The 26,986-nt window shown below is 39.8% G+C and overlaps 1 protein-coding gene across 1 annotated transcript; it reads left to right on the top strand.

Moving 5' to 3' along the window:
* Positions 1–1,059: 1,059 nt before the first annotated feature.
* On the top strand, positions 1,060–26,173 carry sdr42e2 (short chain dehydrogenase/reductase family 42E, member 2). Its single transcript, XM_057817346.1, has 12 exons — positions 1,060–1,173; positions 3,771–4,164; positions 4,232–4,327; positions 6,647–6,704; positions 6,772–6,890; positions 6,958–7,033; positions 10,737–10,819; positions 16,005–16,142; positions 16,548–16,613; positions 20,151–20,214; positions 20,286–20,359; positions 25,878–26,173. The coding sequence occupies exons 2-12, from the start codon at positions 3,778–3,780 to the stop codon at positions 26,115–26,117; spliced, it is 1,401 nt and encodes a 466-aa protein (XP_057673329.1). The 5' UTR covers positions 1,060–1,173; positions 3,771–3,777; the 3' UTR covers positions 26,118–26,173.
* The last annotated feature ends 813 nt before the right edge of the window (positions 26,174–26,986 follow it).

The raw sequence follows: 26,986 nt of genomic DNA, 5'->3' as shown, positions 1-26,986 counted from the left end.
GGTAAAGAATTGGGCTCGGGCCAAATGTACCAAAAACCTTCACAAAAAACTTCACATAGTGTGGCCAAAGGTTTTTTTTTTTTTTTTGAGGAGAAAAAAAAAAAAAAGTAATTATCACCAAATACTTTGCCAAGTAACTAATTACTCTTACATTCAGGTAATTGAGTTACTAACGCAATTACTTTTTGGGAGAAGTAATTTGTAACTATAATTAATTACTTTTTTTCAGTAAGATTAACAACACTGCCGACGTCATCGTCGAATGGTCACAAAATATGATTGTATTTCACGTAATAATGTTATTTAAGATTTTTTTAATGCTTTCATAGGCACTTTATAGAGACATAGTCTCTCCAGCGTGTTGTGGGTCGTCCTCGTGCCTCCCGCCGGTGGGACCTGCCCTGAACACCTCTCCAGGAGGGCATCCAGGAGCCATCCGACCCAGATGCCTGAGCCACCTCAGCTGGCTCCTCTCGACGCTAAGGAGCAGTAGCTTGACACAGAATCCCTCCCGAATGACCGAGCTTCTTACCCTATCTGTAAGGGACACACTGTTGAGGAAACTCATTACGGCCAATTGTATCCATGATGTCCATGTATTATGAAAATGCCAGGTCCTGTTTTATCCATTATAAAATATTCACTTTGTAAAAAAAAAAAAAAAAAAAAAAAAGAGAGAGAGAAAAAAGGTTAACCCTCTATTTTTATTTATTCTATTTTTTCCCATTTTTTTTTTTCATTAGTTAAAAAAAACCATCAGAATCAGATTTCTGTAGTCTTCACTGAAAGCAGATGATTATCTTTCTCATCAATCATAACTAGATATGTGCAAACCTCTGCTTTTGCTTTGGAAACAGTAACATAATATTCATAGTCCTGTAAATGGCCGCTGCTAAACTTCCCAGTTCAAATGGATAAGACGTCGATTAGCGTCAATGGTACTGAAAGATGACGTTTCGCTACCAAACTGTGACAGAGCAAAGGATATTGAACCCACAAAAATGATACTCGGAAAGAAGGTGCCCTCAGCTGTCATGCATTACGGTAGCAGAGGGCGCAGGTGGAGGTGTGTGCTTGACAGGTGACGGGCAGCACAAGACGCTGTGGCTGGTTTTGAGGTCACATGGATGTACTGTAGAATGGATGCAACTGGACCACTGCAATAACGAAGAGGTACGTTCATTCAAAATATAATATTTAGTGAGTGAGCTTGTTTTATTAAGCTATTATACTGACATTTTCTGTTGATTTGTGGAATTATAGGTGAATGTATTAGTAAGAATGATTTATTTTCTTCTCATGTACAGTATGTGCATTTTAATTGTAGTCGAGTGGATTTTGTGTACTACATTGATGGATTATCACAATTTTCATTTTAGTTTGTAGTGGTAACATTCAACTATTTAATTTTGATTATTTGTAATATTATAACTTCTGCTAACCACATAACAAAGTAGCCCAAATTACATAGAAGAAGATAATTTCTTCTCTGCACATAAATTGTTATTGGTAATGATAGAAATTTTGTAAATATATAAAATATACCACATTTTACATGAATAATAAACATTGGATAACACATATTACTGTATATCGAGCTAATATTAATGCAAAAAAAAAAACACCTTTTACTCTATGTGATGGTTTGTTTCTAGTCAGTGGTTTTAATGTCACAATTTTAGTGGTATGAAAAAGTATCTGAACCTTTTGGAATTTTTCAGATTTCAGCATAAAATCACCATCAAATGTGATCTGATATTTGTCAAAATCACACAGATTTAAAAACAGTGTCTGCTTTAATTAAAGCCAACCAAACATTTATACATTTTCGTGTTTTAATGAGGATAGTATGCAAACAATGACAGACGGGGAAAAATAAATATGTGAACCATAACACATTTAATATTTTGCTGTTTTATACAAATCAACAATCCTTGATCGCAGGTTTTCAGACAGCTTTTTTGACCAATGCATGATGCACATCAGACAATGCTTCTCATCAAGACAATTATTACTAGGTGTGTGTTTTAAGTGGGCAGGACAGCTTTAAACCACTCATCAGTGATTGGGCACACACCTGACTTAAAGTGTTTGGCAAAAATTGGATTCAATTGGCAGAGGGTTCACTTACTTATTCCCCCCCCCCCCCCCCCCTTCTGTCATTGTTTGTATACTATCCTCATTAAAATATGAAAACCTTTCAATGTTTGGGTGGTTTTAATTAAAGCAGACTGTCAGGATTTGCGGGCAGGCAGCAGGTATGGACCCAAACGCAGGAAAAGTGAAGCGAGGCATATAGAACGCGTAAAAGGTATTTAATTAAAGCTAACAAAAAAAACCCAAAAAACAAAGTACAAACAAAATGACTGGGGAATCCAACATCTCTTAAACAAAAGTCAGGGTACTAACAAAAGACTGGTATCAAAAAACTTACTAAGGCTGAGGAACACGAGGGCTACGGCGGAGGAATGGGCAAGAATAGAAACTGACGTGAACATGCAAATTGACAGTAGCCACGTTTACATGCTGACTTTTATTCATACCGATTCAAATCATTCCGAATGGAAATTTCAGATCAGCTGTTTACATGTCACTTCATCTATTCCGATCCAGCGTTTACATGTGTCTGCCTATATTCCGAAAGGACGTTTGACAACTGCCGTCTGACATGCGCAGATTAATCAAAACAAAGCAACACGTTGCAAAACATGGAGATCGATCGTCAGAGTGCTGCTGTTTTAACTTTAACCCACTTGTTGTGTTTGTGGGGTCGTATCCGCTTCTGCTGTTTTGCTCTTTTGCCTTGTAGTAGCCGGTTGTCAGCCGGTTTCTAATCTGGTCAACGCTCCGGTCTATTCCGGCTTCGTGTAACCTCTCGTGAACTTTTTTAAATAGTTCACGGTTCCTCGTTTTACGCCCGTCTAAGCGAGCAATTATATTCAATTCTTTTAAAGTTTGAATTAAATACAATCTTTCCGCCGGACTCCAATTAGGTGCGCTGTGCTTGGAAGCCATGTTGCAAGTGACGTTACTTACGTCACCAAGTGACGTCACCACGTCAGTACGGAGCATGTGCAGAAAGAACGCAACCAGACACCATTCCGCTTCCCTGTTTACATGATATAATTTTACTTCTAATCGGTTTGGGAAAAGGAATATTCCACCCCTGTGAATCGGAATGAAATTCCATTCGGTTTGGGCCTGTTCATTCCGAATGAGGTGTTTATATGGAACACATTTATTCGGTTTGAACATCTAAACCGATTGTAATTGGAATATTTGGCTCCATGTAAATGTGGCAACTGACAATGATGCAACAAGGAGTGAAAAGAAACACACAGAGACAAGGGGTAACGAGACAACGAGGAACAGATGGGTGACACAGAAGGATGCAGGTTGGCGGATACACTAGGAGCGGTAACAACTGGTGAAATCAATGGGCAATCACAGGAACACACTAGGAGGGAACCAATACAAAACCTAACACAGACACTGTTTTAACATCTGTGTGATTTTTGATAAAGATCACATCACATTTGATGATGATTTTATGCAGAAATGTCAGAAATTCCAAAAGGTTCAGATACTTTTTCATACCACTGTAATTTTGCAATTGTGTTTTTATTCACTGCTCCATTTTAAAAGTGCTTGAACATAAAAAACAAACTATAATGATCAGTAAAGGGATATCTTAATTTTTTTAGAAGGGACAATTTAAAAGGGAAAATCAGTGTAAGGCCTGATTTCCATCCTATCGCTTACTTATCCAGGGTGTTGATGGAGCTGTACAGTCCCAACATGAGCGAGAGCGGGACCTCCCTCTGCCAGGTGAAGCAGCTTCCAAGCAACAGCGTATCCCTTTGCCGCCTTCAGGCGGGAGGACAGACCCTGCGCAACCTTTCCCCTTGCTCCCGCTCATCTCGGTTGGACCGCACGCCCCCGGCCTTGCGGCACCGGCCCAATGGAGCCGCGGCATCTCGCTGTGGTGGGGCCTGCCAAGTGGACCGAAGGGGCTCCTCTGATGGGAAGGTGCTGGTGACCGGAGGCGGGGGATACTTTGGCTTCAGGCTTGGGAGGGCGCTGGCCGCCCAGGGGATGGCTGTAATCCTCCTGGATATGAACAAACCTTCGTGGGACATCCCTGATGGGGCGCTCTTCTTTCAGGTACCAATAATAACTCAAGAGCTCTGTGTTTTTTACTTTCTAAAAAATTACTCTTTTGTTCTCATAGAGCGACATCCGGGATTATTCGTCCCTTTTTGACATTTGCAACGGTGTTGACTGCGTGTTTCACGCAGCATCTTATGGCATGTCAGGGCCAGAACAGGTAAATGTGACATCGGTGTCGTCGTTATCTTCATGGCTGACGCTTTCAAGTTGACTGAGATCCTCAAATCTCTTTACAACAAGCAGATGTTTGTAGTAGAGCGACAACAAACGATTATTTTGATAGTTGATTAATCAGTGATAATTTTAAGATGAGTTGACTAACCAGCTCATACAGTATATAAATAACAGTATTTATTGTTATATTGTTCTGGGTTTAAAGGGATCCACGGATAGAAAGACTTGTAGTTCTTAAAAGATTATTGTGAGTTAAAATAATTTGATATTGAAACCCCTCTTGATTTTATCGTTTCTAAACAATTTGTAAAATTAGTTTGACTAGTAGGTCGCCATTGTTGATGACGTCTGAAGGGAAAAGGTACCGTTCTCGCACACACCATATTATTGTTTGCATTAGTCTAACACATTCATCTAACTATAGTTTAGGCAGGCTTCACTCAGTGCCCTTGACACAGTAAAGTTAATCACCTTATCGGGGCTCCTGAGGGGGAAAAGGAAAAATGGTACCATTTCTCGTAGGCACTGTCTAACTGTTTGCATTACTCGAACACACGTAATATAATTAACCAGGGAATAGTATCATTTCTCATACTTACTGTAGGACTGCACTGAATAAAAAATAAATAGCACACCATAGTTTAATGAAAAGCAGCATAGATACACACAACATCTTATCATAGAAGCCCAGCATATGCGTCACGAGCAAGATTGACGCACCAAAACTTGCAAATCAGTTCTGCAAGGACAAAGCGCTCTTTGTCCTAAAACAAGTAGAGCCAGCCCGGATAACAAAGTTGATAGCGGGCGCTTGTGACGTCAAGACCAGCGTCGGTCACTGTGGCAACCACATCCCATCCACGCACGTACCTAAACAGCCCGAAACCGGCCAGAGAGGGATGATCCCAAAGCAACGCCCGGACACACCTTCGGCCGGCCCACGGACTTAAAAAACACTGGACACTGAGATAAGACAGATTTTTGCTGCTCGGAAACATTTGCTATGTAGCCTTGCTTTGGATTCAGCATGGTTTCCTCCAGCGTCTGTTTTTGCCTTGTTTTTGACCATTGTCGACGAATAAATTGTCAACCTGTTTTCGGTGAGTCTTCTTCAAACTTTTCAAACATGGAGTCAGTACAAAGGGTTAAAATAAGAAGAGAACGCGCGAAGTTCCGCCTTCCCGGTTGGCGCACGCGAGGCAGCATCGGCCGAACGGCACTTGTTTTGGCTGTCGCTGTTTCCGTGCGGCTTGACTGGGGAGGCGAATTTCAACACTTCGCAGGGTGGTAACTTCACATGGTTACCCTGCCAGGCTTCCAGAGTATGAATTTAGCGACATAAACATGTCATCTGTTCAACCCTTTCAATCTGAACCCGAGAGGAACATTAATGAGCATGACAGCACTTTCAATATTTCACAAAACGAGCAGCAAACGCAAAATGAACAGGAAAGACGGGGTGAGACAAGACAAGAGTATAAAAAACTGTGTGCTACACTGGCTATACATCCTAAAAGAGGCAAATTTGACACCCAAAGTACTATCGTGCGCTTTCAGCTTGTTTTGTTTGGATACATACAGACAGAACATGCGAAAGATGCCTTTAGAAAATACTTATACATAGTAATATCAAATAAAGGTGGTGTAAATATGCTACGTGATTAATGTGGTCAACAGATCAACAGTCTTCTTTAAAGCTATCACAAGAAAACTCGGTGCTTAAAAGTATGAGAAGGAAACACATGCAAACATATTTTGAGGCAATGAAAAGATAATAAAGACTCAATAAAAACACAAATAGTGAGTACTTGCCGCTTTTAACTGATGAGCGCATGTGTTGGACGCGCAGAAGGAATTGCAGTGACCCGGTAGTATTAATCGAGTGACAGTGACAATCTACTTCATCACCCCGAGCGTTTATTGCGCGCTGAAAACATGGCGCCCCCTGTAGGTCAAAACATGTACTTAACATTACAGATTTTTAATCAATGGTAATTAATATTTTATGTGTTTCTAATAACACATTGTAGGAAAAGAGAATAATTGTGGCTTATTAGAGCCTGCAATTCTTTAAGTCCGAGGTTCTGTTTAACATTTTAATTTTAAAGTGCTTTGGAATCAATGCACTATGCTGAATTATGAATACTATTGATTACTATTGTTATTTTCAAAAGCAAAAATAGCATGCTTTCATCAAGGACTACAGAAATCTCATAACATTTACAGTGTTCTCCCCGTTAAAAATGTTTTTTGACGATTATATAGTTCATAGAGTGACATTTTCTGTCATGTTTGTTGACAGTTAAGAAAAGAACAAGTGGAGTCAGTCAATGTTGACGGGACCAATAACGTTATAAAGGGTGAGAACGTGTTAAAAGTAACACACCGATGGTGATTTACAGTTTGACGACATTAAATTGGTTTTAGTGTGCAAAGAAAGGAGCATCACCCGGCTTGTGTACACCAGCACCACCAACGCAGTATTCACAGGGGAGCCCATTGAGGATGGAAATGAGGATTCAGTCCCCTGCGTGGCCCCCGATATGGTCGGTAAGGCCTCAGTGTTAATGGAATCAAAGTGTGTTCTTACTAGTCCATTGTTGTTCATTTCAGCATATTGATCATTACTCCAGAACCAAAGCTATTGCTGAGCAGATGATCCTCTCTGCCAACGGATGCCACCTCAAAGGTATGCTGTAAAACCTAATTCTAATTTCTAATTCTAATCTCATATCAGTATTTTAATAAAGGCAAAGCCTCTTATGTTACACTACTTTGACATGAACAGGTGTGAGGCTTCCCTTCTTGCCCGCTTTGTGACCCGACACCATATCATCAGCCGCCTCCTTATATATTCAATTAAGCTTAGAGCTTTCTCATTATAGACGCAGGGTTAAAGGTCGCGCAGCAGCCCGAGGGAGTTAATTTTTTTTCTCTCCAATGTGTTGACCTGAGAATACCATGTAAAGCATGTTAAGTAGTCTTGTCTAGTGTTTTCTATACTTAGCCAGAAGAAAAATCACCACACAAAAAAGCCATAAAATGTATAAATTGAATCTGAAATCATGGTGATTTGTCTATTGATTTTACAAATGGATATAGTCTGCGTTAAATGTGGGATTCTTTAGTTGAACACGAAGCTAAGATTCTAAGATTATGAATAGTTACATACAGTGGGGCAAATAAGTATTTAGTCAACCACTAATTGTGCAAGTCCTCCCACTTGAAAATATTAGGCCTGTAATTGTCAACATGGGTAAACCTCAACCATGAGAGACAGAATTTGAACCCCCCCCCCCGAAAATCACATTGTTTGATTTTTAAAGAATTTATTTGCAAATCATGGTGGAATATAAGTATTTGGTCAATACCAAAAGTTCATCTCAATACTTTGTTATGTACCCTTTGTTGGCAATAACGGAGGCCAAACGTTTTCTGTAACTCTTCACAAGCTTTTCACACACTATTGCTGGTATTTTGGCCCATTCCTCCATGCAGATCTACTCTAGAGCAGTGATGTTTTGAGGCTGTTGTTGGGCAACATGGCTGTTTATACATGGAAAAACTTATGCATGCATTCATTTTCAGCAGATTGGACTACTGCAACGGTATATTTACAGGTCTTGATAAAAAATCAGTCAGGAAGCTGCAGCTAGTACAGAATGCTGCAGCCAGAGTCCACACAAATACAAGGAAGCTGGACCACATTACACCGGTTTTGAAATCGCTACACTGGCTTCCAGTGAGTCAAAGGATAGATTATAAAATACTACTGCTCGTCTACAAAACACTTAATGGCCTTGGACCAAAATACATGCTTGACTTGTTAGATTCCTATGAGACATCTAGACCCCTAAGGTCGTCTGGAACGGGTCTTCTGCATGTTCCAAGAACAAGAACCAAGCAGGGTGAGGCAGCATTTAGTTATTATGCTCCTCACCTCTGGAACAAGTTACCCGAACGTCTGAAGTATGCTCAAACTGTTAGCTCCTTTAAATCAGGGCTAAAAACGCTTTTGTTTGGCACTGCATATCCATAACTGTCTATATATTTCAACCTACCTGCCTTCTATTCCTCTTGTGCTTATCTCCATTACTGATTTCAATGATTATTATTAGTAGTAGTTTTTGCTTTATTTTTATTTTTGTTTTATTTTTATTTATTTATTTTTATTCTGTGATTAAATGCGATCATTTGTCTTGGTTTTTACGTTGTGTTGATTTAAATGTGATTTTTATGGTCTTCATGTGATGTAAAGCACTTTGAATTGCCTTGTGTTGAATTGTGCTATATAAATAAATTTGCCTTGCCTTGCCTTTCAACTCCGTCCACAGATTTTCGAGAGGGTTGAGATCTGGAGACTGGCTAGGCCACTCCAGGACCTTGAAATGCTTCTTACGAAGCCACTCCTTTGTTGCCCTGGCTGTGTGTTTGGGAGCATTGTCATGCTGAAAGACCCAGCCGCGTCTCATCTTCAATGCAATTGCTGATGGAAGGAGATTTTCACTCAAAATCTCTCGATACATGGACCCATTCATTCTTTCCTTTACACAGATCAGTCGTCCTGGTCCCTTTGCAGAAAAACAGCCCCAAAGCATGATGTTTCCACCCCCATGCTTCACAGTGGGTATGGTAGTCTTCGGATGCAATTCAGTATTCTTTCTCCTACAAACACGAGGCCTGTGTTTCTACCAAAAAGTTGTATTTTGGTTTCATCTGACCGTAACACATTCTCCCAGTCCTCTTCTGGATCATCCAAATGCTCTCTAGTGAACCCCAGACGGGCCTGGACGTGTACTTTCTTCAGCAGGGGGATACGTCTGGTAGTGCAGGATTTGAGTCCCTGCCGGCGCATTGTGATACTGATAGTAGCCTTTGTTACTGTGGTCCCAGCTCTCTGTAGGTCATTCACTAGGTCCCCCCGTGTGGTTGTGGGATTTTTGCTCACTGTTCTTGTTATCATTTTGACGCCACGGGGTGAGATCTTGCGTGGAGCCCCAGATCGAGGGAGATCATCAGTGGTCTTGTATGTCTTCCATTTTCTAATAATTGCTCCCACAGTTGATTTCGTTACACCAAGCGTTTTACCTATTGCAGATTCAGTCTTCCCAGCCTGGTGCAGGTCTACAATTTTGTCTCTGGTGTCCTTCGACAGCTCTTTGGTTTTGGCCATAGTGGAGTTTGGAGTTTGACTGACTGAGATTGTGGACAGGTGTCTTCTATACCGATAATGAGTTAAAACAGGTGCCATTAATACAGGAGCCTCGTTAGACCTCTTTAGAAGAAGTTAGACCTCTTTGACAGGCAGAAATCTTGCTTGTTTTTGGGTGAACAAATACTTATTTTCCACTCTAATTTGGAAATAAATTCTTTAAAAATCAAACAATGTGATTTTCTGTTTTTTTTGTCCACATTCTGTCTCTCATGGTTGAGGTTTACACATGTTGACAATTACAGGCCTCTCTAATCTTTTCAAGTAGGAGAACTTGCACAATTGGTGGTTGACTAAATACTTATTTGCCCCACTGTATTTGATAACACTTTATCTGACCATGGCACCATAACTCTGTCATTAGACAATCATAATTATGACATGACACTGTCATGAACATTAATGAATGCTTATAACAGATGTCATTTAGTGTTATCTGGCAAATTATCACACTTTGAATGTGAAAGATCCAAGCTGGACATAAATCAAGTTAGTGACATAATTTGCCGGATGACACTTAATAAGCATTCAGTGATGCCCATGATAGTGTCATGTCAAAATTTTGACGGTCTCACGACAGTCTTATGACATGGCTGTCAAATAAAGTGTTACCTATTAATCCAAAGAAATCAACAAATAAGCCGCACTGGACTATAAGCCGCAGGATTCAAAATGATGAAAAAAAGTAGCGGTTTATAGTCAGGAAATTAAGGTATTTATTTATGTTTAAGGATTTTCTATTCATTATTTCTGGGGTCAGACATCATAGGGTTAAAAATTGTTTATTTTACTTTATACAGAACAAAATAATAAATATTGAATTAAATATTTTTCTTTCTCATTTCCCCCTATTTGTGCTGTCAGCCCCAAAATACAAAGACCTAACTATACAAAGAAACAACGGCAACTTCATCCTCACGGAAAGATCTACTGAATAACACATTGCTACATTTCCATTCTCTCGCCTGCACCTGGCTGACCTTTAAACAGTTCTATTAGATTAGACACACTTGACACCTTCGTTGATATCCGCTTCAAAATTCATGTCTTTCATTATGTGGTGTTATACATAAAAATCCATTTTAGAAGAAGACATACAATATTATAAAACGTGGACAAAGTGAATGAATAAATACTTAATGGATGAAAATCCTCACTTCTGTGTTTGTGCACTGTGTAGGTGGGGAGTTACTGAAAACTTGTGTCTTACGGCCTTGCGGCATCTACGGCCCTGAAGAGCGCCGACACCTACACAGAGTGATGGTGAGCAACACACTCACAAACGCATATTTAATACACAACACGTCCTAGCGGAATGTGTTACCGCCAGTCGACTTATACATTATTAATGCCACTCTCCAGTTACACTTCGCCTTTCTTCCAGTGTTTCCTCTGAAGAGCAGACGGAATGTAGTCAGCCTTTATTGTCAGCCAAGCCTAAGAAACTTTTGAACACATCTAACAATCATTGCATTCAAGGGCGTAGGTTTGATCTCAAAATTAGTAGGGACGATATACAGTGGGCCAAATAAGTATTTAGTCAACCACTAATTGTGCAAGTTTTCCCACTTGAAAATATTAGAGGCCTGTAATTGTCAACATGGGTAAACCTCAACCATGAGAGACAGAATGTGGAAAAAGAAAACAGAAAATCACATTGTTTGATTTTTAAAGAATTTATCTGCAAATCATGGTGGAAAATAAGTATATCAATAATATAAGTATATCAATACCAAAGTTCATCTCAATACTTTGTTATGTACCCTTTGTTGGCAATAATGGAGGCGAAACATTTTCTGTAACTCTTCACAAGCTTTTCTCACACTGTTGCTAGTATTTTGGCCCATTCCTCCACGCAGATCTCCTCTAGAGCAGTGATGTTTTGGGGCTGTCGTTGGGCAACACGGACTTTCAACTCCCTCCAAAGATTTTCAATGGGGTTGAGATCTGGAGACTGGCTAGGCCACTCGAGGACCTTGAAATGCTTCTTACGAAGCCACTCCTTTGTTGCAATGGCTGTTTGTTTGGGATCAATGTCATGCTGAAAGACCCAGCCACGTCTCATCTTCAATGCCCTTGCTGATGGAAGGAGATTTTTACTCAAAATCTCTCGATGCATGGCCCCACTGATTCTTTCCTTTACACAGATCAGTTGTCCTGGTCCTTTTGCAGAAAAACAGCCCCAAAGCATGATGTTTACACCCCCATGCTTCAAAGTGGGTATGGTGTTCTTCGGATGCAATTCAGTATTCTTTCTCCTCCATTCTTTCTCCATGAGAACCTGTGTTTCTACCAAAAAGTTATATTTTGGTTTCATCTGACCAAAACACATTCTCCCAGTCTTCTTCTGGATCATCCAAATGATCTGTAGCGAACCACAGACGGGCCTGGACGTGTACTTTCTTCAGTAGGGGGACACGTCCAGCAGTGCAGGATTTGAGTCCCTGGCGGCGGATTGTGTTACTGATAGTAGCCTTTGTTAATGTGGTCCCAGCTCTCTGTAGGTCATTCATTAGGTCCCCTCGTGGGGTTCTGGAATTTTTGCTCACCGTTCTTGTTATCATTTTGACGCCACGGGGTAAGATCTTGCATGGAGCCCCAGATCGAGGGAGATTATCAGTGGTCTTATATGTCTTCCATTTTCTAATAATTGCTCCCACAGTTGATTTCTTTACAGCAAGCGTTTTACCTATTGCAGATTCAGTCTTCTCACCTTGGTGCAGGTCTACAATTTTGTCTCTGGTGTCCTTCGACAGCTCTTTGGTCTTGGCCGTAGTGGAGTTTGGAGTGTGACTGACTGAGGTTGTAGACAGGTGTCTTTTATACCGATAATTTGTTAAAACAGGTCCCATTAATACAGGTAACGAGTGGGGCCTCGATAGACCTCGTTAAAGTTAGACCTCTTTGACAGCCAGAAATCTTGCTTGTTTGTAGGTGACCAAACATTTATTTTTCACTCTAATTTGGAAATAAATTCTTTAAAAATCAAACAATGTGATTATATGTTTTTTTTCCACATTCTGTCTCTCATAGTTGAGGATTACCCATTTTGACAATTACAGGCCTCTCTAATCTTTTCAAGTAGGAGAACTTGCACAATTGGTGGTTGACTAAATACTTATTTGCCCCACTGTAACAGCATAACCTGCACGTACACTTTTTGCTGGGGACGGTACATTAATAAGACCAAACAGATTGGGCATCGGGGGTCAGGGCTACATTTCTCATGAATATGAATTTAAGTGGTGGATAGGCTAAATCATCAATCCAAAATAAATCTGTATTGACTTACTTTCATGTGGATATTGGTTAAGGTGATACACCGTTCGATTCAAACCTTTGTTTTCAAAAACTACTAAAGAAACATTTTGAAAACTTCCAGAATAAATGTCTGGATTTTGTTAGCAAATTTAAATTTCAATATTTGAACATAACCTAAGGTATATTAATATACACAATAAATACAAACTTGTATATAATCTCTTAACTATTCAGGATTGCAAAAATAAACATTCTTAAGACCACTCAACACTGTCCATCTAAATAAATAAATTGATCTCTAATCTGAAAAAAATTCTTAGTCAGGGAATAACAACAACAACAACAAATTGGAGCCTTCCTTCAGGTAAAGCACTATTGCTTTTTTCCACAAGCACAGACAAACTAATAAAAAAAAAAAAAAAAAAAAAAAAAAAAGAAAGCTGCTTTGGCTCCTCTAAGACCACGTAAATAAAATATAAATGAAAATTGGGGAGAAATGGGTAAACCTCAGTTCACTACATTTCTCATATTTTAATTGTTAATAGTAGAAAACCCGGAATAGACAACTTGAAAGACTCTGTAAGAAAACCAGCCTAACAGTTCATCTAATAGCATATAAGGACCATCTACAGCAATATAAAGAAGCAATCAACACCGCCCGGACCACCCACTATGCCAACATTATCCGCTCCGTCTCCAGCAATTCCAAGGCTCTTTTTTCCACCATAAACTCCTTGCTCAAACCCCATGACTACTCGTCTGCTTCATTCACTCCAGAAAAGTGTCAATTATTTCTTTCATTTTTCCAAACAAAAATAGACAACATCTACAGTAACCTAAATACCTCCAGGATCTGTCCCATTGCTTTACTTACCCCTCCATCCTTCCTTCCATCTGCCTTTATGCTCACTCCGATCAAGAAACTCACTCAACTTTCTCCAATATCAGCCACTCAACTTGCCACCATAATGTCTGGAATGAAAACTGCCACCTGCACCCTAGATCCCATTCCCTCTATTCTAATAAAAGACTGTCTCCCCGTAATCTCCTCACTTATCACTGACATCATTAACACCTCCCTCCGCTCTGGCTCTGTCCCCCAAACTCTCAAAATGGTTGCCATCACTCCCATCTTAAAGAAATCTGGCCTAGACCCCAATATACCAAGCAATTACCGCCCCATCTCCAATCTCCCTTTTCTGTCAAAAATACTGGAAAGGGCTGTCGCCACCCAACTCAGAACCCCCCTCACCAATAATAACTTGTTTGAACTTTTTCAGTCTGGCTTCCGATCACAGCACAGCACCGAAACAGCCCTTCTCAAAATAACCAATGATATTCTTCTCTCCTTGGATTCCGGACAACTCACCATCCTCATCCTCCTGGACCTCACTGCTGCCTTTGATACAATCAACCACACCATCCTGCTCTCCAGATTAGAATCTTTACACATCACTGGTACCGCACTTTCCTGGTTTCGCTCCTACCTCACTGACCGACAACAATTCATCGCCATCAGCCATTGCAAATCCCCTCCTGTTCCCCTACCACAAGGTGTCCCCCAAGGTTCATTTCTAGGTCCCCTCCTCTTCATTCTCTACAATCCTCCCCCTTGGTCAGATCATCCGCAAACATGGACTCCAATTTCACTGCCACGCTGATGACATCCAAATTTACATAACCACACAACAAATCTCGCACAGCACCCAATCCACACTTCAAAACTGCCTCAGTGAAATTAATTCCTGGATGCAAGAAAACTATCTTCAACTCAACAGTAACAAATCAGACATAATCATCTTCGACCCTGCAGCCCACATCATAGACAGTCATTTTTCCCTCACCATCAACAACTGCACCCTGCCTCTCTCAACACATTCCCGCAACCTTAGTATCATTTTTGACAATAAACTAAGATTCGACCACCACGTCAACCATATCACCAGAACTGCCTTCTTCCACCTCAAGAACATAGCCCGTCTTCGCCCCTCCCTTACCTTCTCTACTGCTGAAACCCTCATTCATGCCTTCATAACCTCCAGACTTGACTACTGCAACAGCATTCTCTTCGGTTCTCCATCCAAACTCCTCAATAAACTACAATATATCCAAAACTCCGCTGCACGCCTTCTCACCCGGCCCCCCTATAGGAACCACATTACCCCCGTCCTCCACAGACTGCACTGGCTTCCTATTTCATACAGAATTCAGTTCAAAATCATCCTTGTCCCTTACAAAGCTCTCAATAACTTGGCCCCGCCCTACCTCACAGACCTTCTCTGTCCCCACACCCCTTCCCGTCACCTCCACTCTTCTAATGGAAACATCCTCGCACCGCCCAAACAAAGAACACAACGAACTAGGGGGGACAGAGCCTTCTCCGCTGCTGCAGCCTCCCTTTGGAACTCACTCCCAAAACCCATTCGTACCTGTTCAGACCTTCCCACATTCAAAAAACTCCTCTATGCAGCTTCCTACTCGAGTTTTGCAGGTAAGCAAATTCACACAGTTTAATGCTATGCTAACTGATGCAGGTCAGACTTTGAGCAGCAAAATTTGTGGCCTGTTCCCCACTTTCACAACATTGACATCTTTTTACATTACTTACAGTGGCTACTGCTGCTGACCGAAAAACCAAAAACTTCTTATATCCCTCCTCTTCAAAGGGGGCAGAGGAGGTGGTATGTTGTTGACATGTTGTATTTCGATTGGGGCTGTGATTGTGTACTGTATGTGTGTGTGTGTGTGGGGGGGGGGGGGGGGGCATATTCAGCAAGTAAAAAGGCGTAAATGTAAGTCTGAACATAATGAAAATAATTAACTTAATAATGGTAGGCGCAATTCTATCATTACAACATATGGAAGACAATCTAAATTACCTATATAACCTAAGTCATTATAAAATGAAAATAAGGTTGTTTAAAAGTTGGTGGGGACAATCTGAGCATCCTGAAAAGTTGGTAGTGATATGTCCCTACCGTCCCTATGCAAACCTAAGCCCTTGATTGCATTTCATTTGAACTGAATAGTGTGCGTAGTTTTGTGTTCCTTCACTATGTTTTTGAAATAATTCACTGCCATTGACAGTGATAGACACCCTGTGCATTTCAACTGCTAGTGCTAGCAGCAGTCGAATAATCACGATCATGAATGATCACGAATTAAATGTAGTTTTGTCATTGGTTAGGTGAACGTGGAGCGTCGTTTGTTCAGTTTCCGATTTGGAGATCGGCAAGCCCGGATGAACTGGGTCCACGTAGATAACCTGGTGCTGGCTCACACGCTTGCCGCAGAGGCTCTCACCAGCCACAAGAACAACATCGCTGTAAGTTTGTACTAGAGTTGGCACAATCGATTATTTGTCAACTAATTACTGATTAGTTGACTGATCGACTGTTATATTAGTAGTGTTGAGAAAAGTTATACTATGAATATTATGCACCGATGTAAATGTATCATAGTTTTCCAAAGTAAATTCAGATGTTTCCGAATAGGTTTTTGATTAATTACAATAATAATCAGTCTGCTTTCTTCAAACACTAAAGAAAACAAAGAATATTTACAGTTGAGTCCATTAATTTGATGATCCATTAGTTGTTGATTAATTTATTAATCACGGAAGCCCGAGTGCGTAATCTAATGTATTGTACTGTACTATATCGTAGCAAATATTTTTATTTTTTTAAATTTCCCAAATCCTGTTTTCAATGGTGTATGTGTTTTTTAATAGAGTGGACAGGCCTATTTCATCAACGATGGACTTTCAGTAAACCTCTTTGAGTGGTTAACACCTATAGTAAGTTGGAAGAAGACGTTTTACAGTGGTACCTCTACATACGTTAATTCGTTTCAGGACCTTGTTTGTCAATCGAAATGGTCGTATGTCGAGCAGGATTTTCCCATAAGAATACATTATGATAGCGTACCGGACGTAACACGTCACCTTTGCTCATTAATGTTCATGACGTTAGCAACTGTTGCTAGGAGGGTCAAACTCGTGTTTGTCCCTCATGCTGGATGCATGTAAATAGTGTACGAACGAGATGTTTACTGAGCTAAACCTACCAATTCTGTCCGAAAATGATGTCGCTGGTGCCAAATTTACGTGAAAGAACATGCAAATGTTCAGTTAAGCAGTGCTTCTCAATTATTTTCTGTTACGCCCCCCAAAGGAAGACGTAAATGTTTCGCGCCCCCCCAAACTCTCTGCCACCACTGTAAATAGTACCATTTGTCTATAAAATTACTATTATAAATACGCATCTGCCTAACATTGTGTCCTTTTTTTTCCCTAATAACGAAAAAAAGTAACAGATCAACTTATACTAAAGTAGAACTTTATTAACATTGTTTTGTTTGTAACAGAGAAGACGACGCGCATCAATTTGCCTGAATTAGAAAAAAAAAAGTCCCATCCAAACTAAAAAATACACTCAAGTTACATTTTTGACCATTTGATAAAGAAAAATAAAATGTAATAAAATCAGTAAATAATAACAAATTAAAATTGATTAGAAACATTCACTCATGAGGACAATATGCCAAAAAATTTGATCGGAAAAACAATACTGAATAAAAGAAAAAGAAAAAGTGTCCTTGGACAGAAGGACAGTTTTTATTTTTGTACCTCCTTTGCAATGGTGTGGAGTTATCTTGCAATGAGCATGCTAACAATGCTAATTTGTTTACTGATATTACACTGATAAAACAGGACGATTGTTGGAAATATTCGGCCGTTTTCGCTGAAAAACAATCAAGCTTATCAATGAGATTGGGGTCTAATGTCTTTAAGTGGCGTCTTAATTGTTTTGGCTTCTGGCTGTCCGCTATAATTATTTTTAGAAACAGTAAACAGTGGTCTTTCCTCATTACCCACTGTATTAAAAGTCAAAGCTAAAAGGCAAACGGCACGAAAAAAGCGCATTCCCGGCTGCCGAGGTAGAACCGTAGGTGAGGGCGGTCGTCGTGACGATCCCAAGCCAAAAATGGCACTTCTCGGGCGGCGACGTGAGAACCGGCCGGACAAGACAGTGGGTCGCTGCGTGAGTCCGGTCGGAAAACGGCTTTCGAAAACGGCGGCGGCGCACTGCTCTTCATATCTGTTTTCTGTGTGTTCTGAGTGCTCTTCCTTAGTTCAAAAATACTGCGTGCACTCTGAAAATGAGAGCGCCACTGCCACCCACTGAGTGGATGTGCAAGTACACTTTATTCCAGTACGGCAAAAAAAAAAAAAAAAAAAAGCATGTTCCCCGAGGTCACATGCGCCCCCCCTGGCATCGCTCTGCGCCCCCCCCAGGGGGGCGCGCCCCACTATTTGAGAAGTACTGAGTTAAAGAGAGGGCTTGAGTGTCGAGGGCTGAAAAAGACGGGAAAAATGTATCCATTAGCACCACATGCCCGGTCTTTATTATATATATTATATTCTCTGTTTGTCTTACGTCTCTGACCGTTCTCTGGGGTAATTTATATTGCTATTTTTGTGTAGCGATCGCAAATGCTACTCAGTGACAGGCAACGAACACTTTTCATTTTTTCATTAATAACAAATCTTAATTCTATAATTTATTTACACTTCCTCCGTACTAACGTTGTTTCTTTACAACAGAAAAGGTAAACATGTTAAAGAGCCTACCTGGAGCCTACCTGTTGGCATGAACAGGCTTACTGCAAAAGACCAAGGCCAAACATGGCTAATTTACTTAAACATCTGTATTTTAGAAAAATAGGCCTACATGGCTGCTGTGATATATAAATACAATTTTATTCTCCCCCTCAGGTCATTCATTGTCAGACAGAAGCAGTACGGCAAAACACCGAGCTAAAAAAATATGTAAAAATATCAAAATGGCTTATCTCTTAGGGGCAGGATAGTCTATCTGTAGGACCATGGCCCTCAACAAAATGTTTACTGCATATGAAGGTGAATGGCTTCACCTTGCTGGCGTTAAACTGGTCTTTCGGACGTCCGCACAAGTTAATCTATGGTTCACATTTTTTCCCTCTGAGTTTTTGCTTCAGGAAACGTATGAAGAAAACACCCTTCATATGTGGACGGTCGTAATGTCTAGAGTTGTTTCTACAAGTTCCATAGCAGCAGTGTTTAATCGGCATGTTCTTTTTATGAAAGATTCCTGGCAGAAAACAAGCAGTACTAGCATTGGTTGTATGCGAGCCCGCTTCTATATTGTCCCCCTTCATTTACTATGGTGATGTCACGTAGCCTTGCGATCTAAAATTAGCATTCGTGCAGTACGTTATTTCATTATTTCATTCCACAGCCCGAAAACCTACACTAAATCCTTGATAAATACTGTTGATACCGTTACAAATGGCAATTGCACATAGCAAAACAAATAAATTATAAATAAAAATCAGAATAATAATTTAATGATAATAATAATTCCTGTAATAATGTAAGGAATCGGGTTCTAATGTGGGGGATGCGTTTTGCGTGCTGTACCTGAACGCACTGCGTGGCTGACGTGACAGTAAGATAGATGCGGTAGAGATTTTACTTTCTTTTAATGTCCTGTTGTTGCTGGCGTCAATTGTGGCAGACAGTCGGCGTGTTGTGTTGCACAAGTTCTGCAATAAATGCGAAGCTGGCGATTTCACCGGCGATTTTACCACAATAATAATTGTCACCTTAACTTATAAAGACTGGCGAACGGAGGTCGGAGGAGGACCTTCGAGATCGTAGAAATTCTACGGCCGTATTGTCGAGCCAGTTCACGTATGCGCACACCACGCTCATATTTTTCTATCATTTCCATCTCCATTTCAATTGTAAGCGTCACCTTTTTCCTTTTTTCACCACCTGAACGGACCTTCTTGGAACCAATGTTGATTTCTCTCAGAAGAAAATCTGCCTTGTGTCCATCTTGCGAGAAAACAGAGAAACTGCGGCGCTGTCATAAATCGGCGTGTGTCAGATGTAGAAACAAATGGCGAGTCAAATTTTACGTTGAAAAGATCATGTGTCGAAGCGATCGTATGTCGAGGTATCAGTGTATTTTTAAACAGCTGATGACGGGTGTTCCTTTAATGTATTTTTTTGTTTATTATTATTTTTTGGGGTACTGCTGTGATATGAAAGAAGTATTTAGGGAAACTTGTCCCTACCAGTTCAGCAATACTCTTATATGTGTCCTTTTGCTAAAAATACACTTGTTATTGAAAATCCATTTCCCCAAATGTTTAGCTGAAGGACAAACTGTTGACGATAACAGCAATAGACTAATTTTCAGACTTGTCCTTTAAAATATGAGCAGACTGTTGACATTTTTTAAATCAAATCATGCTGATGATTCATGGTTTGTTGTTTTTGTTGCAGTTTGAAAGATTAGGCTACAGCAGACCTGTGATAATTCTGCCTGTTTCTGTCGTCTATTCAGCAGGTGGAAAATTGCTTCTTATGGACCGATTATGAATTCTTATATGGTTTCATGTGACTTTTCTTCCTTTTCAGCCATCCTGGTGGAATATTTGCACATATTTCTCAGACCTGTGATAGAGGTGCCACTCCTGTTCACCAGAAGTGAAGTAATTATCTTTTTTTTTCTATTCAGAATTCAAAGTAAGTGAGCTGCAGTAATTAAAGGGAGCACTACGAGATTGTATCGGTACACCTATAATGAAGTGACCGGCTTGGTTGAAAGTGTGTCTGGTGGTGAAGGATTCACATTACCTGTAACATTCTTGTTCAAGTCTCCTCTGCTACCATGAATACAGACTTGATTAAGGAGGGGGATTTTCCCATTGGGCCTCTGCCCACATTCAAGTGAAGTTTATTTATATAGTGCTAAATCATCAAAAAGGCCCCAAAGAGCTTCGCAGCCACAAAATTGACAATAAAATGTTGAATATTATCTTGTTATATAATAATTTCTTGTTCAATAGATAATAGTATACACAGTGGGGAGAGAATCCCTGAATTCTTTATCGATATGAATGTAAAACAGTCTCGGTTGTTGGTTAAAAGCAACAACAACAAAAAACCAAACGTGCAGTTAGCATTTATTTTATGTAAATATGCCAAAGAATGATGCTTGTCTGTAGGACAATGTGGCGGCTGCCTTATAACAGAGCTTTTTACGTTGAAAATTCTTGTGAAAAATATAATAATTACCTTGAATTCTCGAACAAATCACTCCTGAGACAGTACTTCCTGTTTGTATGTGGTACAGCTTTCATACTTTTTCAACATAAATCCGGCATTGGATCGCTGCATGTGTCGCTGCGACTGACTGCGGATAACTGAAGTGTTTTTTTGTTTTTTTTTTTAATGATGTAAAACCTTGATTTGATAACCTTGAAAACACTCCATTTGCTGAGTTCAGGTAAGGTCTTCAAAAGTCTTATTATACCAAACATAGTAGTGTCTTGTAAAGGCATTTAATTTACTCTAGCAGGTCTTAAATTCCTTATATGTACTGTATATTAAATTGTGCTGCATTGTCTGAGAAACGTTCTGATAATTTAGTTATTATGCTTTTTTGCAAGGTTGACTGTGAAAATTTCCCCAGACTTATATTCTAAAAAGTCTTAAATTTCACTTGATGAAACATATAGGAACCCTGAGATATGACATGGCAAGGACAAATATTCAAACGTGGCCATGAAATAAGTATAATGCAAGCGAAAACATCCCAAATCTTCAAATACCAAATTTTATTTTCCCACGCTATGGTTTCATCACAAACACATCTGGAATTGCTTTTTTAAACTATGTTATTTGTTAGATTGTAAAGAGGAGTATTATCATGAACAGATTTACGACTAGGCCTGTTTTGCATCGTAGCCTCAGAAAACTTCGACAACCGATGTCCGTTTTCTGCCCACGTCACACTGAAAAACAAAAGCCAACACACATAAGCGGAGATTGGGGGTGGGGTAGTGCTCCCCAGTGGCCAAAAATGTCATTGCATGTAATTGACTTTCATATAAACGAATTCAAAGGGGAAGTTCAGAAATTTTGACATAAGAATTCATCTGTGAGTTAGCTGGGGTTAAATTAGTCGGTGGAGTTGATGTCAACAAATTCCGTGCAGTTTGTTAGTTATATGTTAGTTTCAGGGTTCCGTAGTGGCTAAGCTAACGGGAGTCAATGTTGTCTGCATAGCAAACCAATAAAAAAACAACATATGCACGCATGCGAATCACTGATAACTAGGGCTGTCAAACGATTAAAAATTTTAATCGAGTTAATCACAGCTTAAAAATTAATTAATAATGATGAATCGCAATTCAAACCATCTCTAAAATATGCCATATTTTTCTGTAAATTATTGTTGGAATGGAAAGATAAGACAAGACGGATATATACATTCAACATACAATACATAAGTAGTGTATTTGTTTATTATAACAATAAATCCACAAGATGGCAATAAAATTATTGACATTCTTTCTGTGAGAGGGATCCACGGATAGAAAGACTTGTAATTCTTAAAGGATAAATGTGAGTTTGTATATTGTTACTAAATATTGCCATCTAGTGTATTTGTTGAGCTTTCAGTAAATGATACTGTAGTGATTTAACTGTCCTGCCCAAATGCATGATGGGAAGTGGTGCAACCATGACTGTGTGTGGTGGCAGCAATTGATATATTCTGCGTTGGGTAAAATGCAGGGTGTTAAGGAAAAGATCAACTCCTGTCATTCTTCCCCACGTTGCTTCTCTCAATATATCTAGTTGTTGTGGGAGAGATATTTAAGCTTTAGCCGATTATCAGCATGGCTCCAATGACTTGACGCTGCCTCTTAGCTATGTATAAAAGTACAACGGCGCCTTTATATGTTGTGTGCGGCAATGCGTGAGTGGGTCATGCCGCGCATGCGTTAATTGCATTAAATAAATTAATGTGATTAATTTAAAAAATTAATTGCCGCCCGTTAACGTGATAAATTTGACAGCCCTACTGATAACCCATTTAATCAATAGTGTTGGCTATGTTTTCAGGATAAAATTATTTAGACTTACGATTGCATGTCAATTAATTGTAGTATAAACAGCAACATTTGTAATCAAGCAACTCATTGTTTTGGCCGCATGGGTATTTGGAACAATGATCTGCACTTTATGCAATTTATTTGACTATTTTCGATCTGTTAAAATCGTTTATTTATTTGCATACTAAGCAGTCACCACTGACCCGTGCTAGCTTAGCCACTCCGGAGCACTGAAACACACAAATAACTTGCAAATAAACTGCACTGAATTTGTTGAAATCAACTCCACCGACTAATTAAACCTCTGCTAACTCGAAGATTAAATCTAATGTCAAAAATTCTGAACTTCCCTTTAAAATAAAGACCTCGGTGTTAAAGTGTTGTATATAAAAGTTGTAAAGCAATAAAACAAACAACAAAAAGGAATGAAATGAACAAGAATCCAACAAAATATTTCATAATGGGTCAAGAATTTTTTCCGAATAGCTCTTGTGACCAGCACGTTGGAGACGGTCCTTTCCTTTGCTTAGCCAAATTACACATGAGGAGGCAAGATGGGACTGAACTTTAACCGAGTATTGAGCACGAACAGTGTCAAGAAATACAGTATATATATATATGGCGGAAAACACTCAAGTAACTTGAAGTTCCGCTCTGAGACCCCCAATTTGGCCAGATTTCAAAATTGTCCGATATGCTTATGTGATACATCATTGGAAAGCTTAAAATCTCAATTTTCTGGGGGAAGAAAATTTTGAACAGGAGGGCATTTAATAAAAATAAATAAATAAATAAATAAACAGCAAAACCCTATCTAGACGTGAGAGCACGCAAGAGCAGAATTACAGACGCGAAGACTTTAACGACTTTAACGACTTTATTATTGCGTACAGACCTTGTTTTGATCCAAAAATTCCATGTAGCATGTATAACCGAGTGTCAAGACGCAGGTATGGCAGACGCCATTTTTTTCATTGTGACATCATTTGTTTAAAAGTTGAAATATGCGAGTGCATAATTTTTTAAAGTGTTTTTTTTTGTTTGTTTTTTTGTCAAAACGAAATAATAAACAACAAGTAATGATTCCAGGCTAAAAATGACAGACATTTAAAATAATAAATATAATTAATTACCTTTGTTTTATTGCTGGGTCGAAACAAAAGCGGTTGCGCAACGTTTCTAAACGGGGGTTTCAGGGAAAAACGGACAAATTAAAAATAGTTAGGGGACTTAACGCGCCATGAACCTGCTATGGCAGCATATAGACATATTGTTCTATCAAACACGACAGTTGTTTTGGCTTAAAATACACCAGTTTCTTTTAAAGAGAAGTGCAAGAGCAGAAACTGCTTCTTCAGTCTTGTCTGTGTTTTCTGCCATATATGTTGTAAGTTCATTTTATTACTGACACTGCCTTTCAGAGTCATCAACATGTTTTCCCCCCCCTCCCAAAAAGTCAAAATCCGTCTATGCCAACACATTATCTGAAACGCTTCCGACCCGAATGATCGCTTACAGCCCTCCCAGTTCAAATTAATTGGACATCTAATGTCATCTATGCAGAAAATGAAACTCATGAGCAGTGTTGTCACAGATTACTTAAAAAAGTAGTTATTGTAATTACTGATTACACCTAAAAAAAATCTAGTTATTTTACTGATTACTTTATTATCGAAGTAACTAAGTTACTTTAAAACTAATTTATCGGTTACTTTTTACCAATTTTTCTTACTTTGCCGTCTCAACGTAAGAATGACAACAGAAAGATATCATCGCATTTAATTCAATTTCCAATAATTGAATTTACGTGGAGAGATCAGATTTTTTCACATAAGGCTTAATCTTCGAGTTAGCGGAGGTTTAATTAGTCGATGGAGTTGATTTCAACCAGCATTGACTCCGCTTACTAGGCTACTCCGGAGCCCTGACACTAACAAATAACTGACAAACTGCATGGAATTTGTTAAAATCAACTCCACCGACTAACTAAATCCCAGTAACTCAAAGATTAAGCCTAGTGTCAAAAATTCTGAATTTCGTGTTAGGGTTTAGAGGTCGGGGTTAACAGCATATCAGTGCCAATGTAAAACAATGCAAATTGACTGCACAATAATCAACAACACACAAATGAAATGCACAGTGCAATAAACATAAAGATGGGGGTGGGCGCAGATAACCCGGAAGTACGACGTACAAACACGCGATCAATTTGGCCACAAAACGTGGCAGCAACTAAGCACTATACACTCAGTCGTTCTTACAACGCATCCCAAAGATGCTAAAGGAACATGTTTCTTCACGCCATAAATGTGCAACACGAATATGATGTAAACAATACTCGCCGGTGATACCCGCCGTTGCAATGGCAAAGCTACGAAACGGCCGCGCATGTAGCAGCACCAACCTATCGCTGGAACCTTCCAGAATGTAGGAAAAATATTCACGTTCATTCATGGACGCACACAGATCAACATTCCCTCGCACATCTCAACAGGTGGCACACGCATTTCTCAGTCCCAAAACACTGTGTGACTCGAGACCAAAACAGGAAGTAACTGTGAACGGTTAGCATGGAAACGAACACGCAGTGTGAAACGTTATTACATTTTCTATTCCAAATGCTATTCGCACATGACTACAATATTCTTCATTCTACACACATTATGAGGCATTAACAAAATAGTAACGCACGGACACAAAGGAAACTAACTTTAATCAGATTCCTGGTTTGGAAAAATGAACGCGTTAGATTACTCGTTACTGAAAGAAAGTAATCAGATTACAGTAGCGCTTTACTTAGTAACGCGTTAGTGAAAACACTGCTCATGAGTTAACTCACTTTTAGACTTTCGACAAGCTCCGCAGTCGTCCCAGCGAAGTGAGCGGGCGTCTGGAAAGGTCATCCTCATGAATGTGTGATGAGCCCGAAACTAAATCTGAGCCCGCACCGCCGCCGCACCTGGAGCTCATTCTGTCAGACAGCTGCTGGCCGGCCACGCGATCGATGATGATCCCCGTGAATAAAACATCAGCTGCTACTGAGCGAAAATAGAGTCTTAATACAACGGTGTGCGCGACTTACGTGCGTGTTTGTGTTTGCTTCGCACAGGTGAGGAACATAGCAGTAAGCCACACTTTCAAGATAGACAAGGCCCGCAGAGAACTGGGGTTCTGCCCTAAATCCTACAGCTTGGCCGATTCTGTGGAGCAGTACCTCAAATCCCGACAGGCCGCTTTGGGTTCACCTCAACTGCGCAGACAACCTGTGATGGTGCTGGTGATGCTATTGGCTGCGGGTGTGCTGCTAATCGTGTTGGGTGGCATGCTTTGGAAAAAGCGCCCTGGTTGACAAGGAAAATTGTACAATATGTATGCAAGCGGCACATGTAAAGTCAATTTTGGACTGTCAGGCTTGTAAAGTGTACTCACAATAAAATATGTGGACACGGTCTAACATGACAGTGTACGAGCTTCAATTTTTCCTTACCATGCATACACTGCTGGCCAAAAGTATTGGAACCCCTGCAATTCTGTCAGATGATGCTCAATTTCTCCCAGAAAATTATTGCAACTACAAATGCTTTGGTAGTAATAGCTTCATTTATTTTGCTTGCAAAAAAAAAACACACACACAAAAGAGAATGAGAAAAAAAAATCATTATCATTTTACACATATAGTAACTCCAAAATGGGCCTGACAACAGTATTGGCACCCTCATCCTAATACCATAATTTTCTCACTATAAGGCGCACCTGACTATAAGCCGCTACCCACCAAATTTGGCACGAAAACGGAATTTGTTCATAGATAAGCCACACTGGACTATAAGCCTCAGCTGTCCTCACTGTATTATGGGAAATTTACAGCAAAAGATATTAACCGGTAACACTTTATTTGACAGCGGCATCATACGACTGCCATAAGACCAAATAAAGCACCATGAAGCTAATTGGCTGCAAAGCGTCATTGCTTCGAGAAGCTTCATCAGTGCTCTTGCTGTCAACACTGTTGTTGTACAACATGCCTCCTAGCATGCGCTGCAGCGCTACAGAATCACAATTAATGTTATGTGCTAATTATTTCTTCAGTTTCTGTTCCAGTTGTTTCATTACTTGCTAGTTATGGTATTTGGTAACACTTTATTTGACAGTGGTGCCATAAGACTGTCATAAGACAATCATAATTATGACATGACACTGTCCTGGGTGTTAATGAAT

This window comes from Corythoichthys intestinalis, chromosome 16, assembly GCF_030265065.1.
Source record: "Corythoichthys intestinalis isolate RoL2023-P3 chromosome 16, ASM3026506v1, whole genome shotgun sequence".
NCBI classification, from domain to species: Eukaryota; Metazoa; Chordata; class Actinopteri; order Syngnathiformes; family Syngnathidae; genus Corythoichthys; species Corythoichthys intestinalis.
This window is presented reverse-complemented; position numbering and strand designations above follow the sequence as displayed.

What these genes read in the sequence shown, in the direction of transcription:
- sdr42e2 (XM_057817346.1), top strand. Translation starts at nt 3,778, where the DNA reads ATGGAGCTGTACAGTCCCAACATGAGCGAGAGCGGGACCTCCCTCTGC. An exon ending in GCATGTCAGGGCCAGAACAG is followed by an intron (nt 4,328 to 6,646) that starts GTAAATGTGACA and finishes GTTTGTTGACAG; the next exon opens with TTAAGAAAAGAACAAGTGGA. An exon ending in GACCAATAACGTTATAAAGG is followed by an intron (nt 6,705 to 6,771) that starts GTGAGAACGTGT and finishes AATTGGTTTTAG; the next exon opens with TGTGCAAAGAAAGGAGCATC.